Source organism: Paecilomyces variotii (assembly GCF_004022145.1).
Source record: "Paecilomyces variotii strain CBS 101075 chromosome Unknown C8Q69scaffold_3, whole genome shotgun sequence".
NCBI lineage: Eukaryota > Fungi > Ascomycota > Eurotiomycetes > Eurotiales > Thermoascaceae > Paecilomyces > Paecilomyces variotii.
Genome location: NW_021167142.1, coordinates 2,016,700 through 2,032,929, shown reverse-complemented (window position 1 = coordinate 2,032,929; position 16,230 = coordinate 2,016,700). Strand labels below are relative to the sequence as shown.

At 50.2% G+C, this 16,230-nt stretch overlaps 4 protein-coding genes across 4 annotated transcripts; 3 read left to right on the top strand and 1 right to left on the bottom strand.

Annotated features, from left to right (window-relative positions):
* Nucleotides 1–3,625: 3,625 nt before the first annotated feature.
* Nucleotides 3,626–6,442, top strand: C8Q69DRAFT_462634 (tRNA-dihydrouridine(47) synthase [NAD(P)(+)]). Its single transcript, XM_028630328.1, has 3 exons — nucleotides 3,626–4,179; nucleotides 4,245–6,158; nucleotides 6,216–6,442. The coding sequence occupies exons 1-3, from the start codon at nucleotides 3,959–3,961 to the stop codon at nucleotides 6,301–6,303; spliced, it is 2,223 nt and encodes a 740-aa protein (XP_028486817.1). The 5' UTR covers nucleotides 3,626–3,958; the 3' UTR covers nucleotides 6,304–6,442.
* A 142-nt stretch (nucleotides 6,443–6,584) lies between these two features.
* Nucleotides 6,585–8,224, top strand: C8Q69DRAFT_462631 (putative BAP31 domain protein). The gene is made up of 4 exons (XM_028630327.1): nucleotides 6,585–6,865; nucleotides 7,044–7,178; nucleotides 7,243–7,346; nucleotides 7,425–8,224. Exons 1-4 carry the CDS (start codon nucleotides 6,845–6,847, stop codon nucleotides 7,798–7,800), a joined length of 636 nt encoding a protein of 211 aa, XP_028486816.1. The 5' UTR covers nucleotides 6,585–6,844; the 3' UTR covers nucleotides 7,801–8,224.
* C8Q69DRAFT_462628 (mitochondrial distribution and morphology protein 12) lies at nucleotides 8,225–9,935 on the bottom strand. The gene has a single exon (XM_028630326.1). The coding sequence runs from the start codon at nucleotides 9,716–9,718 to the stop codon at nucleotides 8,396–8,398; it is 1,323 nt and encodes a 440-aa protein (XP_028486815.1). The 5' UTR covers nucleotides 9,719–9,935; the 3' UTR covers nucleotides 8,225–8,395.
* Nucleotides 9,936–15,073: 5,138 nt separating this feature from the next.
* Nucleotides 15,074–15,906, top strand: C8Q69DRAFT_218871 (hypothetical protein). The gene has a single exon (XM_028626272.1). The coding sequence runs from the start codon at nucleotides 15,315–15,317 to the stop codon at nucleotides 15,837–15,839; it is 525 nt and encodes a 174-aa protein (XP_028486814.1). The 5' UTR covers nucleotides 15,074–15,314; the 3' UTR covers nucleotides 15,840–15,906.
* Nucleotides 15,907–16,230: the final 324 nt, after the last annotated feature.

The following is a 16,230-nucleotide window of genomic DNA, read 5'->3' as shown; positions in this document are numbered from 1 at the left end:
GCCAAGGGAGGCAATTAGGCGATCCATGGACTTCCGGGCGAGCAGACCAGCAGACCGCTTGCAGCCTAGCGGCCACAGTCGATGATGGCAGAGATGACGCCGGCGGGATTCCCGTAATTACAATACACGCGCCATTACCGGTCTTTACCGCGTCTATACCGCCAGGATAATTTACTTTCTGCTATGCTAACTATGTAGTAGTTAGTAGTATACTTTGCCTGACCATGATTGAGCCCGGGCCAGTTGCTGCTGGGCAACTTATGGTAGAACAAGTCGATCGGTACCACGAAGCATTCTCTTTTCTGGTCTGGTTAGATCTATCATCTATCAGATCCAACCAGAGCCCCCCTGCTGGGAGACAGAAAGCCCCCCCTGGATTGTTGGACTGGTGGTAGGAACACGAGAATGTTCGTTGCGCTCGTGTAGGACACTGTCAGCCACCAAACAGGACCCAAGGAAATCGACTCTCGAGGTATCTCCCCGGACGATCGGGCTCTCGAGGAAACCTACTGACGCCGTCAAGTTGCACTGACCTCGGCGGCCTTTGGGCTCTGCCGCGCTCTCCTGTCTGAAGCAGCATGGCCAACCGCCATACGGACCAAACCCACCTGCCACCGTACTAACTACTACAGTAGTCGACCGTTATTACTCTGTCGACCCATGGATCCGATGTAACTAGACACACAGACCAGTCCGCACCGCTTCAGCCTGGCAAGGACGGCTTCGTTGATCGGTGCCGCCAGTCCTCACTCCCGGGTCAATTGGAGATAATGCTTTCTCAGCGTTCGCCTTAACTAACTATTCGAACTATGTCTCCGGAGACTCGAGAGTCTACCTATCTAACTACTCTATAAACGGTAGCCCTTCGAATGCAAACTCAAGCCTCATTCGACATTCTTCTTGCCCCGTGGAAAATGTGTGCACAGCCCCTGCAGTAACGCATCGGAGTTCCGAAGTTTCCTGGCAGTTTCGCTTCACCCATTGTTCTGCGTTGCAACACCCCTTAAGCGCCAATAATAATGATGGATGATCCTGCCTCGTCCTGCGGGGACGACCCTATTGATACGGATCCGCACGTCTGGTGCTGGTTCCCGTTCGGGATCTTCAAAGATGTCTATTTCTCGTTGGCTCAAGACCCGCCATTTCCGTGAATCTTCGTATGTGGCACGTTTGAGAGCAAGAACAGGATACATAGGTTCGAGCTACCACTAAATATGGATCCCTTCGCATCTCCATCAGGGACCGTCGGTCTCCCCAGGGCGCACAACCGTATGGTGCCAAAAAGCATGGAGATTCGACGACTTAAGTCGGATGGAATCTGAAAGATCATTTCCACCAGATGTGCCCCTGCTTTTCCCCACCTTAGCTATAACTAAATCTGCCACTACCAAAGCATGTTGGATATCAAGGTCAACCTAGCGTGTTCATCCTTATTATTATTACTGTTGAACAACCATACCTCGGTCTATTTCAGATCTTACCGGTTATCGGACAGACTTTCCTGGAAGGGATACTCTCCCACCGTCACCGCCTTGGAAATACTATTCGAATCCGGCTAGAAAGAAAGGCCGGCAGGGACACCATCGATCCTCCTTCTGCCCGGTCAATTTACACACGCATATCGACTAGGGTCATCCATAGCTTCCCATTCGATGGTGGCTGTCGCAGGTGACCCGGCTCTGGGAGGACAGAGTTGTACGGTCCCTTCAAAGTTCAGCGTGAAACTTACCGCAGGGTCCAGGGACTCCATGGTGGCATCCACGAAGACGCTGTCTATTTGTTCTTGCATTTGACATATCATTCGTTGATTTCCCGCCCCGAGGTCCGGTCCCCGAAGCGTTCCAACTCAGGTACAGAGGCAAAATTCAGTCAGACGGTGGGTACAAGTGGATTCCACGCCGAGACTGATGGCGCTAACGTCCTTTCTAGATGACGCCGCCTGGCAAGTTCAAATGCCGACTTGAAATAATACACTGCAGACTACGGAGTAGTTGATCCTGCAATAATAATTCAAAGGCAGACAGGACTATGTTTTCCGTATGTCGTCTTTCGGATCGATGGCAATCGCTTTCGATCCCCATTCCGGGGAGCGTCCTGAATGAAACGGCGGCAGAGCAGATCCAGGATATTCCCTGTGCGGTGTAAACTAATTAGTCTATAGATCACAAGTGTTCATGTGGTCTGCCACCAGAAATCCAGGTTGCGGGGGCTAGGACTTTGTTCCCGGGAGCAGCTCGTGGCCCGGGCAGATCTCCGTTGGTCTGCTCTCCATAACCGCAGCGATTTAGATCTTTAACAGCATGGATGGCAGATGCTGACGTCTTCCATTCATTATTATTATTATTATGTATTCTTACGCTCAACGCAGAACCGATTAAAAAATACTTGAACTATTTCTGAATGCCCCTACCAAGCTGACCACACTTCAGTGTGGACAGATGATCAGCAACCGGCATACCGAAGACTTCGTCAGCCGCCACCGTAAAGTGGCAGCGGCTCTTGTCAATGCCAACCCTCGAAAGCCTTCGACATCATTGCGAGACACCACGGCTAAGCACACAGGGCTGAGTAGCTCCTTCGTACTATCGTTTTGTGGTTTATTATTGAGCTTTGTTTACTGCGGTTAGAGAGTGGGACAACACTTACCATGAATACAGGCGTTGTTGTCTCAGATTCCAATTATTATTGCAATAATATTTTTGGAGTAAATTGACGGATCTGAGGAGGGCATATGGGCACGCGACTGAGCCATCTCCAGACCCAGGGTTTATACGCTCTAGAGTAATTATTGCGCATACTTTCTCCACTGAGGCTGGACTGGAACAGTCTTACCACTGTCTCAGATGTTGGAAGGCGAAGAGTAGTTAGCTACACGCTCAGAGAACACACTCCATGCAAACCAACACTGTCCAGATTCCAGAGTCACGGAGACTTTCAACTCAGTTTCTCGGCACTTCTTACAGAACGCGAGAACCGGATCCTCGGCTGTGATATGTCGAAGGCCAACAAGGAGAAATAACTGATAGATCGAGGATTAATAATACGGAGCGCACACCGCTGGATGATGGCTTGACGGTGGACCAAGGCGACGTTTCCTATTAGATGCGTGAAACAGGACCCAAGGGGACGGACAGTAGTTGTGACCCGGCACCCGTCAATCGTCTGTACCAGATCGACATGAGAACGTGGATGGTGGATGCTGGCTCCCATAGCTGGCGCCGCCTCTCGAGACGACAGGAAACGTGTGATTAGCTCGAGTTAAGTAATTACCCGCCACCATTATTCTTGTCGGCTACTCACCGAGACTCGTCGGGACGTCGGCCAGCGGAGTGGGAGAGCAGTCGTGGCGCATCAACCCTTTTCCCATGAGGCCCAAGAGCAGAAAAAAGAGAGTTTCCAGAAGGTTTTCCATCGCTTCTAGCTCGGTTCCATTTGTGGGCTTTCGCGTGACTGGCCGGTTCGGCTCGCCGGTCCTCGAATTCGAAGTTCTCCAGAGCGTTGGGAGGCCTGGGCGCAGAACGGTGAGTCTTGTACTTACGGGGAGCTCTGTAACGTACTCGCGCGAGGGTAATTTTACAAGTATCCTGTCGGATTCATTATTACCCAGAACAGTTGTCCCGCGATGAGGTCTATGGTAGATAATAGTACTCCGTAGTTGGAGACTTGGAGACTGAGTAGTTCTTTCTGCCAAAGCGGTCACGCCCCTTTCTCAAACACTGCAAACAAGCTTCTTGCGATCTGCCCCTCTTATTGGTCTGTGGGTTCTTGCGGGCACGGTTCGAATTTTGTGCGGAGAGTCGACGCAATGATAGCAATCTGAGGGCTAGTTTACGCGCGGTCAGGTTTACAAGAACACCAGATCAGGGACAAAGAGTGATCGGATAGGTCTCACAAGGGACGTGCATCTACTTTTCCTTTTTTTGTTCGTTATAACGAACAGGTCAGCGCTGTCCTTATCATGGCTCCCGCGGCGACTGAAGCGGACACTCCGCAACCAATGGTCACCCCAAAGGAAACGACTGTCCCCGGAAAGAATGGCTCTGATGCCATTTCTGATGGAGACGGGGCTGAGGAACCTCCCGCAAAAAAGGTTAAGTTGGAGGACACCTCATCTACAGAGAAGCAGGCGTCCGATGGTCGTCCTCAGCGGCCGCGGGGTACTGCGCCTGTCAAAGCAGAGTATGTCTCGCATTTTCTACGATCATGTTGGATCCATCTTCTTATTATTAATGATTCTTTTCTAGATACCTGATCTATCCCATCGGTGGACAAACAACCGTACAGGAAACGCAGGATGATGACGCTGCTGAAGCGGCCTCTCATGAGGATCGCGACGGCGGCAGCAAGAAGAAGGGAAAGAAGGAGAAGGGACAAAACACACACCGGAAATTTAAAATTGCTCAGGATGAGAAGGGACTTTGCCAGTCTCGCATGTTCCAGCCGGCGTTCTCTCCTCTAGAATGTCCCTTTGGCGACGGGTGCAGATTTGAACACGATCTCCGCAAGTACTTGAAGGAGCATAAGCGTGAGGATCTCACCACGTTCAATGGCATCTGTCCTGTCTGGGACGCGAGAGGGAAATGCCCCGTTGGCTGGAAATGCCGATTCGTGGGCTCCCACATGACGGAGCGGACGACTGAGGACGGCAGACAGGAGCTGGTCCTTGTTGAGGACGAGGAAAGGAAGCAGAATGCGAAACCTCTGGTTCCTTTTGCCGAGGATGGATTTGCCAACTCCGTCCCCATTGCTGATAAGGTTGCCCTCACCAGGAAGAAGACAAAGACGCCACGAGCAGATGCCTTCACCAATTGGATTGAGAAGTCAACCAGAGAGCTGGAGAAGGCCCTCCACGGGCGCGAGAGACCTGAGAGAACAGAGTCCGCACCCAATGAGAATGAAGCCAATCGGGAAATGAAAGAGGAAAAGGAGGAGAAGGAGGAGAACAGAGCACAATATACTGAGCCTCCATTCCTCCCTTCAGAGAAGAGACGGATTTACTTTGGCCCCGAGACTCCTACCCTGGCACCTTTGACCACGCAGGGAAACCTGCCTTTCAGGAGACTGTGCGTTGAGCTGGGAGCACAGTTCACCTATTCAGAAATGGCTATGAGCATGCCACTTATTCAAGGTTCTAAATCAGAGTGGGCGCTGATGAAGGCCCACGAAACAGAGATGCTACCCCCCACTATCTCCCCAGATGCCAGTGTGGTGAAGGGGTATGATAACTCTAAGGACTTCAAGTTCGGTGCCCAGATCGCGGCCAATAAGCCATGGCAAGCCTTGAAGGCTACTGAGGTTATATCGGCTCTTTGCCCTCATCTGCGTGTCATTGATCTCAATTGCGGTTGTCCCATCGATCTTGTATACCGGGAGGGAGCTGGTTCTGCCCTTCTTGATCATCCCGCAAAGCTGGAGAAAATCCTGCGAGGTATGAATGCCGTTTCACAGGACATTCCCATTACGGTGAAGATCCGCATGGGCACCAAGGATAATAATCCTACCGCCTTGAAGCTCGCCGAAAGACTTCTTCACGGAGGATATGAATCGCAAGTGGCGGGCCTCGGACCTCCTGGTATTGCCGCGGTCACACTGCATGGACGAAGCAGGGAACAACGATACACACGCAAGGCCGACTGGGGCTATATTTCCGAGTGTTCAGCGCTCATAAAGAGACTGAACGAGCAGTCTGACGCTGCAGCGGACACAATCCGTGAGGCGGATGAAAGAACTCAGCCGGCTGGCGGCAAAGTGTACTTCCTCGGCAATGGAGATTGCTACTCATACGAAGATTACAACAACCACATACAGAATGCCGGTGTCGACTCCGTCATGATTGGTCGTGGAGCGCTCATCAAGCCGTGGCTTTTCGAGGAGATCCAGAAAGGACAGTATCTCGACAAGTCAGCCTCGGAGCGGTTGACATACGTCGAGAAGTTCGCCAGATACGGTCTCGAAGCGTGGGGCGCTGACGAGTACGGAGTTGGTATCACCCGAAAATTCTTACTCGAATTCCTAAACTTCACTCACCGTTATATCCCGGTTGGTCTGCTGGAGTACCTGCCCCCCAGCATTCAGGACCGACCTCCAAGATGGAGGGGCAGAAACGAATTGGAGACTCTCTTGGGTAGTGACAACTACAAGGACTGGGTCAAGATCACGTAAGTTCACATCATCTCTCCAGTGTCGTTATTCTCTACTGACCTAGATTCCTCCAGTGAGATGTTCCTTGGTCCTGTCCACAAGGAATTTGATTTCCAGCCTAAGCACAAGTCCAATGCCTATGATGTCGAGGCGCAGGGTTAAAAATAAAGATTTTTGCACACGCATAGATAGATGAGCGGCTATTTCTGCAATGTATATATAAAAGTTCATGGCAATAGAATACAGTGAAACCAAAAACTAATCTCAAGCTTGTGAAACTCTTGCTGTATTTTTGTTTTTGTCTAGGGCTCGTATCTAGAACTTGGAGTAGTTAGTAAACTTCCCTGATCGGGAGATCTGACCCGCATGCTCAAACGGGTAGATCACGTGCCGTTCCCTGATCCGCAACCGTGGATGGATGACGTCTTGGAAAGTGCTGCCCACGCAACGGAGCTGTTGAGACCACCTCACCTTGTCCTCGGCCACTCGACTCTCGTCTTCTAACATCTTCAACGACACACCTGGTCATCTCCTGTTTCCATAATTGCATTCAGTTAACCCCGCTGGGTGCTTTGGATGGGATTCACTCCTTGAAAATCACGAAAAATTCAACGGCGTTGCTGCTCTTCTCGATTAGGCCACACGCCTCCATAAACAGACTCATTACTCTCTCTAGACTCTTTTGCAATCGAGTCTTGCCAGAATGACGCTCTATTACAGTCTCGTGAGTACTACTGAGTTGCTTTCTTCTGTGTTTTTGCTCTCTGTGTCTCGTACATTGCAGCTACGATAGCTCTTATGGGCGCGGCTCAGCTGTTGGGGACGTCTTTACCCCAGAGCATCCAGCTCAATGCCGATGGGTCAGTACGGATGGAAGCTAATCAATGATCTTATTTGTTCAGGTTTTCCTCCTTCTCGTCTTCGAGATGGCCGTCTTTATGGCCCTCATCGTCCCGCTTCCCTTCACCGTCAAGCGGAAGATCTTCACTTTCATATCGGAAAGTCCAGTGATAGCTAAGTTGCAGTATGGGCTGAAGGTATGCAAAGGCTAAAATCTGCCAGGTTTTCCTTACAGCCAATATGCTAATGACATTCATGCAGATTACCTTCATCTTCATCCTTATCCTCTTCATTGACAGTGTCAACCGCGTCTACCGTGTGCAGATTGAGTTGGCTGCCTTCGCTAAGGATGGTAGCAGCCTCGGGTTAGTGTTCAATGATACCTCTGATGCGAAGAAATTGGATCTGTGGTTATGGAAATAGACTAACCATAATCTTAGCAGAGCTGCTGCCCTCGGTTCCGAACGCATGGAGGTTCAGGCCCGCAAGTTCTACTCCCAGCGCAACATGTACCTGTGCGGCTTTACTCTCTTCCTTTCTCTGATTCTCAACCGTACCTACATCATGATCCTTGATGTTCTCCGTCTCGAGGACAAGGTCAAGCAGCTCGAAGGTGATGGCAAGGCCGGCGGCAAGGACTCTGCCCGTTTGGCTCAGGCTGGCGGCATTGGCGAGATCGGCCGTCTCAAGAAGGAGCTTGAGGCCAAGGACCGTGACATCGAGACTCTGAAGAAGCAGGCTGAGGGACTATCCCGCGAGTACCACAACCTGGGCGATCAGGTCTCCCCTGCCGACAACACTCCAAAGAAGGACCGATAAACGCGACAATGAAGGGCAAAGATGCTATTCTGCCCGCATACCAGAAGCATTGAGCCTTGGGGGTCGTCTCGCCATGCTTCGCTACAGCCGTGACTAGCCCAGATATCGTCTTCGGGGCCGTCGCCCCTCCACGCGGCTCCCGGTGCCATTTGATCTCCCGTCTCGTTCCTTTGGAGAATACTAGTCTACGAAAAGTAGGCCGCTAGTATATCCGCTCCATGTCAAATGATCCGATTCAAACTTCCAGAGCGATAACTTTGTCATCTCTTAAAATGTATCTTAAGCATGCATGTATGTATCTAGCCAACGCCAGAGTCTACGTGAGCAACACATCCTATTTCCATTATGTGCACGCTGCACCAATTGACAGTTGTATCTTATTCGAAAAATACATAAATGCAGTGGATCCTCAGTGGATTAGATATGTACACTCGGTCGCTTCGGTAAGGACAATCCTGTAAACCGCAATATTCTTCGCACCATCATTCTTCTCACTATGTTGTTTGTTATATATCTACAAGCATACATTGCACATTACTTCGTAAACGCGTCAACGTTAGTATACAATCAATCACGTGTCGTCTCGAGGACGAGGTCAGATCAAGAAAGTCCAAAAGCTCGGGAAGACGAATTCCTCCTCGAAGATACGGCGGACTTGTTCGAGTACGAACCGCTCGACCTTGCCTACATTCTTCAGGACTTGTTTCCCATCTTCCTTGCGGCCAATTTCGCTGTCGACTCGAATCTCTTGTAGCAAGCCACCGACACGGCGTCCTGATGAAGCCCCGCCGCCACTCGAACGTGGTCGTCCGTCATTAGACTCCTTTTCTTGTTCCGCCCCGATTAGAGCATCCGCATCTTCCGGAGAGAGGAAACAGAAATGAGTTCTCTTCCGTATGTAGGCGACAACAGCAACCCCATCGAAGGTGACGCCGGTGATGTTCAGTTTGAGTGGTAAGCCGACAAAACTAGGCATTGGGTAATCCAGGAGGATCTCCGCTGTCAGGCACAGCTTTATGTCCCCTGCATATTTGACGCGGCAGATAACCTGAAAATCCTCCGGACGGCGCTCCCGCATGCGTGGCGGCAGGGGATGAAGGTGGGTATCAGACGGGTCCAGGTGCTCTTCATCCTGGGGGTGAGGGCGGAGAGATGCAGGGTGGTGGTCACTGCCATTGGAGATTGCAGGGTCGCCGCTAGTATTGTTGGAGGAACTGCCACCGCTGTGAGGTACAGAAGGTCGAGAAGGGACTGTGTTTGCAGTAGATGGGCGAGACGGTGAGCCAGTATCAACATCGCCTTCGGAGATTCTCTGTGCCTCGGCGGTCCCCTGTGGTCTATTCAGACGGGAGGCAGTTCGATCTCTCGAAGGATCTGACCAGGCATTGGCAAATGGAGAACCACCTGCTACTGCCGCAAGCGGAGTCTGTGTGCCAGAAAGACCACCAAGCATCAAATGGTAGCCCAAGTTTGACGTCCCTCCTGGTATGACGGGGGTGCCGGATCGCTGAAGAAATGGAGGGTTTAGATGCTCCCCAAAAGGAGAGCGGACATGAGGATGCGGTTCATTGTCTGCACCAAGCCGATATTGCTGATTCGTCCTCGTCTCGTCTGCAAAGCTGCGTTCGTGAAGGTCTGGGGGGCCGCCATGCCATTGTTCCGGGGAGAGCTCCTCCTCGTCTGATATCTCTCCATCCTCGTCTTCCTCGTAGAAATCGCTAAACGGGTCACAAAAGTCCTTGATCTCAAGTTCTGGAGCTACAGTGCCAAAGTCAAAGGAGTGGACCTGGACTGAGCGGATGAATCGAGGAAGAGCCACTTGCTGGAACTTGTCATGGATGAAGGAGCGGATGCGCTCCGCAAGCGCCTCACCATCAGGACCAGAAGTGGCTCTCTCCCAGTTAACGTCAATGGACATCACATGTGCATTGCAACTTTCTATTTGCTGACAGATTCAAGCTCAACTCGCAAGGAAGCGAGTTATGGTGCCACTTCGAAATCCTGGCGGAGCAGAAAGCTTGGAGTGATTAACTACTAGTTAATTGCCTGGAAGACGCTCACCTGGTCCGAGCGCGTCACGTGTATCCCTGGCGTCGACATCCCAAGACCATCAGCGCCTCTTCAAAATGGATACCGCTGGCGTCTATTGAACCTCTTTCAAGGCTTTCGTCTGTCTCTGGCTCCTTATATCATAGCATCTTTCATGCATCTCGCTTGCCAGTCGGGATTTATCCCGTCTGTTTCAATAATTGATCCACCGGCGGAATAGATTCCATAGGCGTCCATCATCAGGCCAGAGGCTCTCCAATTTACCAATTTAATTCCGGTAATGGCTTCGCGGAGATCTGAACGTGCGTACCCGTGCATCTGAGATCTCTGGTCATAATCTCGAGGCTAGCGTCCCCACTGGCGCTTCTCCCCTCACTATGGCTATACGGAAAGCTACGTCTAATCTTTCACCACGCTACTAGCCTCAGAGTAACAGTCGGAGGCTAAAAATAAGAAATAAAAGGCTTGATAGCTTCCTAAAGCCCTTTCAAGACTGATTTAATGCCCATACTGAAGTACCCAGGTACGATTATGGTGTAATACTAAGACGCGGAACTGCGGTTGCGAATCCCGCCACCATACATTGCCGGATGGAAATACTATGCATGTTTAGGCAACATCTAATCGATCAGCGTGATGCGAGGCTCCACCTCTGCTATGCATGAATTTTGGAAGACATTGACGGCGCGGATATGGTTCCCAGACCAGCCTATCTGAGGTGCAAACGATCTGCGCCAAAAGGCCAGGCAATGCTGGCAACACTTAGCAACCTACCATAGGGAGAATATTGTCGAATCCGCTGCCTGCGGCGTTTATCGTTTGAAGCCACTAAAACAAAATTCGTTCTGTGTTCGTCACACTATCCTCGAGTCTCTAGTTACGTTACGTTTTGGTGTCATGCTCGCTGTTGATCATGGGCGAATGAGATTCCCGGATGAACCAACATTTCCCATTTTCACGGCTATTCTTACCTATTATACACCTAGTGCTTTGGATTGCCTCTATCATGCTGTGTTTCGCTTATGGGCTACAAATCGGGTACCAGGTGACTGCATAGTGGTGTGGACCTCATGCAAGTAGGTCGGATGTGATAAACGTCTACCCGTCTCGACCGTCCTCTGGTTGTCGACTATGCATCTTGTCTGGATAATTAGCAGCGTGGGAATTATCAAGAGGCCCGCCCTTTTGCTAAAAGGCTTTGAGCGCGGTTCTTTGCCTCCGTTATACCAAGAGCATGTGCCGTGCCCCTCGTGCTCCATGTCCACAGGTCGGGTAAGGCTTTCTCCACCAAGCCAGACTCGAAGAAACAGCTATCTAGTGCTAATTGTTGACGGAAATTCGTTCTCAGGTTATACTCGTTGACGGGGGCAGTAAACACCAGCTGGCAAACTCTTGAGTGGTACATACACGGGCAACACATTACTCCAGATTGCAGGTGCATAAGTGGTGATGATGTTCGTCGTCTTGCATCATGTTCGTGAGCGACAAGTTATATTTCGCCACCAATATTCCCCAGTTGGGTCCCATACCGCAACGTCCCTTCAATGGTCTAGACTTTCCTCAGTCTACACGGTCCAATCTTACCCTGAATGTTCTTGTCCTGTCAATTGAAAATGCAACGATTTGCTGAAGTAATGTGGCCCTTCAAAACGAAATATACGTCGGCCCTCCCGGCTCAACTTCCGGGGTGCATCCTAGGGCTCGCATCCGGGCGTGGCCCGATAGGTTATTCTTCATATCTTAAGGGCCATTTCGCGCCTGTCGGGTTGACGAGACAGATACATCCGCGCCACACAGAAGACTTCCTGCCGTGCCATCTCTCTTGTCCGTGTATCCACTCGTACTACTCTTCCGGCATGATGTGAGGGGGCAGGTTCACGTTGGCCGAGCATTGTTATGCGTCTCAAGCCGGTCAGTCCCTATTCTGGAGCCAGGGCATGGACCTTCTTTCGGAATCATGGCAATAACAATATAACCGCCTGGTCGATGCAACCCCTTGATCGACGTCAGGTAGCCGGTCCCTCTGACATGCAGCAAACATATCTTTCCGCAGGTCTCTGGAGAAACTCTAGACATAGTCAGAGGAAGTAGACCACTGTCCCGGCCTCGTTCGTTCCGAGTCTCGCCTGCTATCAAGATGATGTTTCGTCAGCGCGCGTGAGACCATCACAGACTTGTTGTATACGTTATCCTCACATCAGGTAGGGGAGATGTTATTATCTCATGAAGTGAGCACTGCCTAATCTTTGCCATGGGCACTTGTACGCCGGTAAGAAGTCATACGCAGATAAGTCACAAGGCTAAGTCCCACATTTCTTACTATTCAGACCTTGCTCAACGGGGAGTACTGGCCGATATGCATGTCAACCCCATGCAGGGACCAAATGCAAGAAATGATGCGCAACGTAGCTCATCTGCAAGGCTACAGTTCCCCGGTGCAGTACCGCTTGACTGATAGCTGCTTCTGTCCTATATTTTCTGCCCTTCTTTTGAAGGTTCGTGATTGATCATTTTGATATGGACGCTGCTGCATGCTAAATGCAGCGAGTGCAGAGCCTATATTATTAGAGTGCGTGTATAAGAGAAATACGTCAAGTGGGTTCAGAACAGAAATGAAATGTCAGAGAAGAGTTCGAATCAGCCAAACACCCCCCGCCATCCTTTTTGTGGACCCCAGAACTGTAGCATGAACTCGAATCCAGACCCCGGAGAAGAGATCGTTATGGAAGAAAAGGGAAACTGGTCGTACTGGTCCCGAAAGGCCATCAAATCGATCCACCTATCACCAGTACACGGTCAGGCAAATACTGCATGACTTGCTGACTGAGAAAAGACATCATGAAGGATGTTGCTTTTCATGAGAAACGAGGGCAAAATCGTCAAAAAAAAAGTCATTTCGTCGGTGATATTTCGTAACACGAGCGCCTTCGGGCCTTTGCTTCCGCTTCTCAGCAAATGAAACGGGGATACTTGATGTTGGGTACGCAAGGAAAATCCCACTATACCTTTCTGGAGGTTCTTTTTCCCCTTCACCGTTTAGCCACCATGTGCAGGGCAGTTATATCCCTCCCTTCTGGTGACTTTCTTCTTGACTCCCTCGCAATCCTTAGTTCCTACCTTTGGGCAAGGAACCACGCTAGTCTCCTGAATGACGCAGCCGCAGTCATATTCGTAGAAGTACATTGAACACATCTTTGCTCGTTATTGTTGGAAAAGGAGGAAATTCGGCGTCTCTGGTTCCTAATATAGGAAAGAGCGCGCAAGTCAAATGAACTGACAAAGAACAGACTTCTAGCTCAACTTCTTCGTGGACACATTCAACAAATAATCAGTGGAAACTCAGAAAGCCTTCAGTCAAGACAGTCTTGAAGGGCCAATAGGACAATCATATATATTGCGATATAGATAAACTCAAAAAGAGCAATACGAATAAGTCCGATCTCCAGTCGACCTAGGCCTTCTTATACCCACTTTCAGTATGCGGCGCACGCACACTCTTGCGGCCTCGCCCAAAGGGAAAAAGTGGAGGTAAGTTGTCACGCAGCTGTGCCGCACACATTGAGCCGCAACTGACATGACATATATGCCTCATTGCAAGGGCAAAACAGCAAAAGAAACAGTGGAATATAATATAACATAACAATTCAATGGCAGTGAAACCATCAGAGTTGGGTGTCTGACCAGGAAAACATGAAGAAATAGAACCTGACAAGAATCCTCACAGCATCACAGGTCGAACAACCATCCGGTAGCTTTCGATGATGTTGGTGACAGAAAATGCATCGGACCAACCAGAGTCGAGGATTTCTTAACCACCAACGATTGCGCAGGCGCCAAATCTGCTGTTGGCGAAAGACCCTGCTAATAACAACTGCGTGTGGCGTCCAATTTGGCCTTGGTGTGGTTGACTAGGTACTCTTCAAGGAGTGGCCCGTGCCGAGAGCGAATGATAAATTGCATTGTTATGTTCGGCAGAAGTTGTCGACCTTGTCCACTCTTAATTTTCAGCATCTGCATTGTTTCTAGACAATCATCATCCTGAAAGGTTTGTTATGTTGATGATTCTTACCTCCCAACAGACTGTCCGACTCCGACAGGTTCATCTGTTGAGACAAAAATAGCATCGGCCAGTTGCAGTCACAACTCCGTGAGCGCTCCAATCTACCATGGCCGGAGCTGCTCGGGCATTCAGATGTGAGACATAAACATATTACCCTTGTCCAACGAATAATAGTATGGGATACGAAGGAGACTTTCCCAACTGTAAGGATGGGAGTCTACAAGACAATGGGAACAGCTCACTTACTTCCATGTAAGCCTGACCTTACCATTCGATTGCCTTGAATGAATTCCGCTAAAAAATTACAAAGATGGGAATGCTCTTGACACACTGCCGCATCTGCATTAGGGTGTGAGATATTTCCAGCTTTGTGACCCGATTGTGGTCAGGATGAGGGGCATATATTCAATGAAAGAAAAATATCTCGGTTCTTCAGACACAATATGAGTGATCTAATATCAGGAGATCAGACTCTTCGAAGACACAACATGGCAGAAGCAGTGCCGATTGTAATTCAGGTAGGAAGTTTCCAAGATTGAGGTTGATCATTTCATGGCTAAAGAATCGAGCTGCGCGGACATATTCAGTGACGCTCTGCATGTTGATGACTTGTCGGACAGCGGCGCAAGAGCAGAAGCTGGTCTAAGTCTAAATCGACATGAAGTTCAGGAGAACTTTCAGCCATGGCATAACTTCTGGTGCGGCATCAAAGGTGCCAGATGACTCCCACGTCACATTATCTTTCTTCGTGTCTGGAGGTTGTCTGTCTCGACTGGGAAATCCAAAACGAACTCTGAGACGTGCCAGCAGAACCCCGTCACTTCCCTACCAGACACAAATTCACGCCCTTAATTCTCATCTACCTTTGGACCAAATCATTAGAGAATCTTACGACGCAGATCGGGCTACGGAACACTGTTGAAAGAATCTGAAGCGCCTTACTGCGTCCAGGCGGGATGAAATTCTACTGGCAGAAAGCAGACGAGAGAGTTGTCATGGGCGCAGACTGCGGTCCGGTGGTGATGTTGTCAACATCCTATAAGCTGAAGACGTTTGTTCAAAGAGGGCTGTGAAAGTCCAGCGGTAAATCTGTGGCTGCGCAGACAGCGCTGTAAACAAATATCGAGCCCACTGAGTACGCTCTCATGGCAGGTGATTGCTAAGCTTGATTCCTTCAGCTTAACCAGTTATAATACTACAGACCCTCACGCTTACCGTATTCGAGAATCATCTACATGGATCTCTGGAACCCCTGGGAGGACGATTCCACTATCATCTCGACAAGCCTGAGCCCCCAAGCTCTGTCCCGCCGTGGCGCTGCTCTACTCACACCGTGAATGCCTGGCGTCACGATCGAAACTACCACCCGTGCTTCAGTTCGGCCGTTACATTCTCGCCCAGAGCTATGGTTGTCGTCTCCCTTTCTTGGATAAACGCGGTGTCATGGCGATCAGCGACGAATGTGTCCAGGTCTATCGGTCTCGAAGGCTCCAGATTCACGATACGTACCGCCAAGGCTCGGCGTCGAGGGGCATGTTACGCGCCGAGAAGATGGTTATCGAGGATCGAAGCCATGCCAAGTGAATCTGTGTCGAGAGCATCTGGAGGAATGAAGCTCAGGCCCTATGCTTGCGAGGCAGTAATGTGGTACAGTGCAATAACTATTGCTGCAGGAAGTTATTCTTTGTGTTCTGCGTGGTCGCAATCACTGATCTACTCCGTAACTAGATGGTCCAAGAATCTTGCCCCGCGCTACATAGACCCCAAGCCTCAAGGTCCCAAAAGAAACGAGCCGAGGTCCCCTTTTACCAGCCGACCTCTCAGCCAGAATCACGTCAACTGGCAGGCGAATTGGAGACCTATCTTAGCTTTCCGGTCCGGTGCTGATCATCCGCGGCTACTTCGGTCTATATTTGTCGGTCGTCAATAGCATCGTCCACAGTGGCACAGATGGACACCGGGACGCTTATTGCGACACACGGTGAGATTATGGCCAAAAAGGACGATGCGCATAAAAATAATAAGCGACAGGCATGTGCTCTTGTCTTTGGCGATCCTGCGTCCTAGGCAGCGTTGATGGCGGAGATAGGCAACAAGGAGTGCTCGCAAACGGCACGGCTTGGCTTCTTGGATTTCTTGTCTGTCCACTTCTTTGGAGAACAGTTGTCAGTCGATCCACCCACTCTGGGGAATACCATCTCGCTCCCTGTCTTTCTTATCTCGAGTTCTGGGGCTGGACGCGCATAGGATCGGCGATTCCAATGCCCGCAGTCCTCCGTCTGCTCCTTCCCAGGTGGCCCTTCACAAGTATCTACAGTATA

Excerpts from the sequence above, each read along its gene's own strand:
- C8Q69DRAFT_462631 (XM_028630327.1), top strand. The coding sequence starts at position 6,845 with ATGACGCTCTATTACAGTCTC. Across the intron at positions 6,866-7,043 it reads TGACGCTCTATTACAGTCTC|GTTTTCCTCCTTCTCGTCTT; the intron begins GTGAGTACTACT and ends TTATTTGTTCAG. Across the intron at positions 7,347-7,424 it reads AAGGATGGTAGCAGCCTCGG|AGCTGCTGCCCTCGGTTCCG; the intron begins GTTAGTGTTCAA and ends TAATCTTAGCAG.
- C8Q69DRAFT_218871 (XM_028626272.1), top strand. The coding sequence starts at position 15,315 with ATGGTTGTCGTCTCCCTTTCTTGGATAAACGCGGTGTCATGGCGATCA.
- C8Q69DRAFT_462628 (XM_028630326.1), bottom strand. The coding sequence starts at position 9,718 with ATGTCCATTGACGTTAACTGGGAGAGAGCCACTTCTGGTCCTGATGGT.
- C8Q69DRAFT_462634 (XM_028630328.1), top strand. The coding sequence starts at position 3,959 with ATGGCTCCCGCGGCGACTGAAGCGGACACTCCGCAACCAATGGTCACC. Across the intron at positions 4,180-4,244 it reads ACTGCGCCTGTCAAAGCAGA|ATACCTGATCTATCCCATCG; the intron begins GTATGTCTCGCA and ends ATTCTTTTCTAG. Across the intron at positions 6,159-6,215 it reads AAGGACTGGGTCAAGATCAC|TGAGATGTTCCTTGGTCCTG; the intron begins GTAAGTTCACAT and ends AGATTCCTCCAG.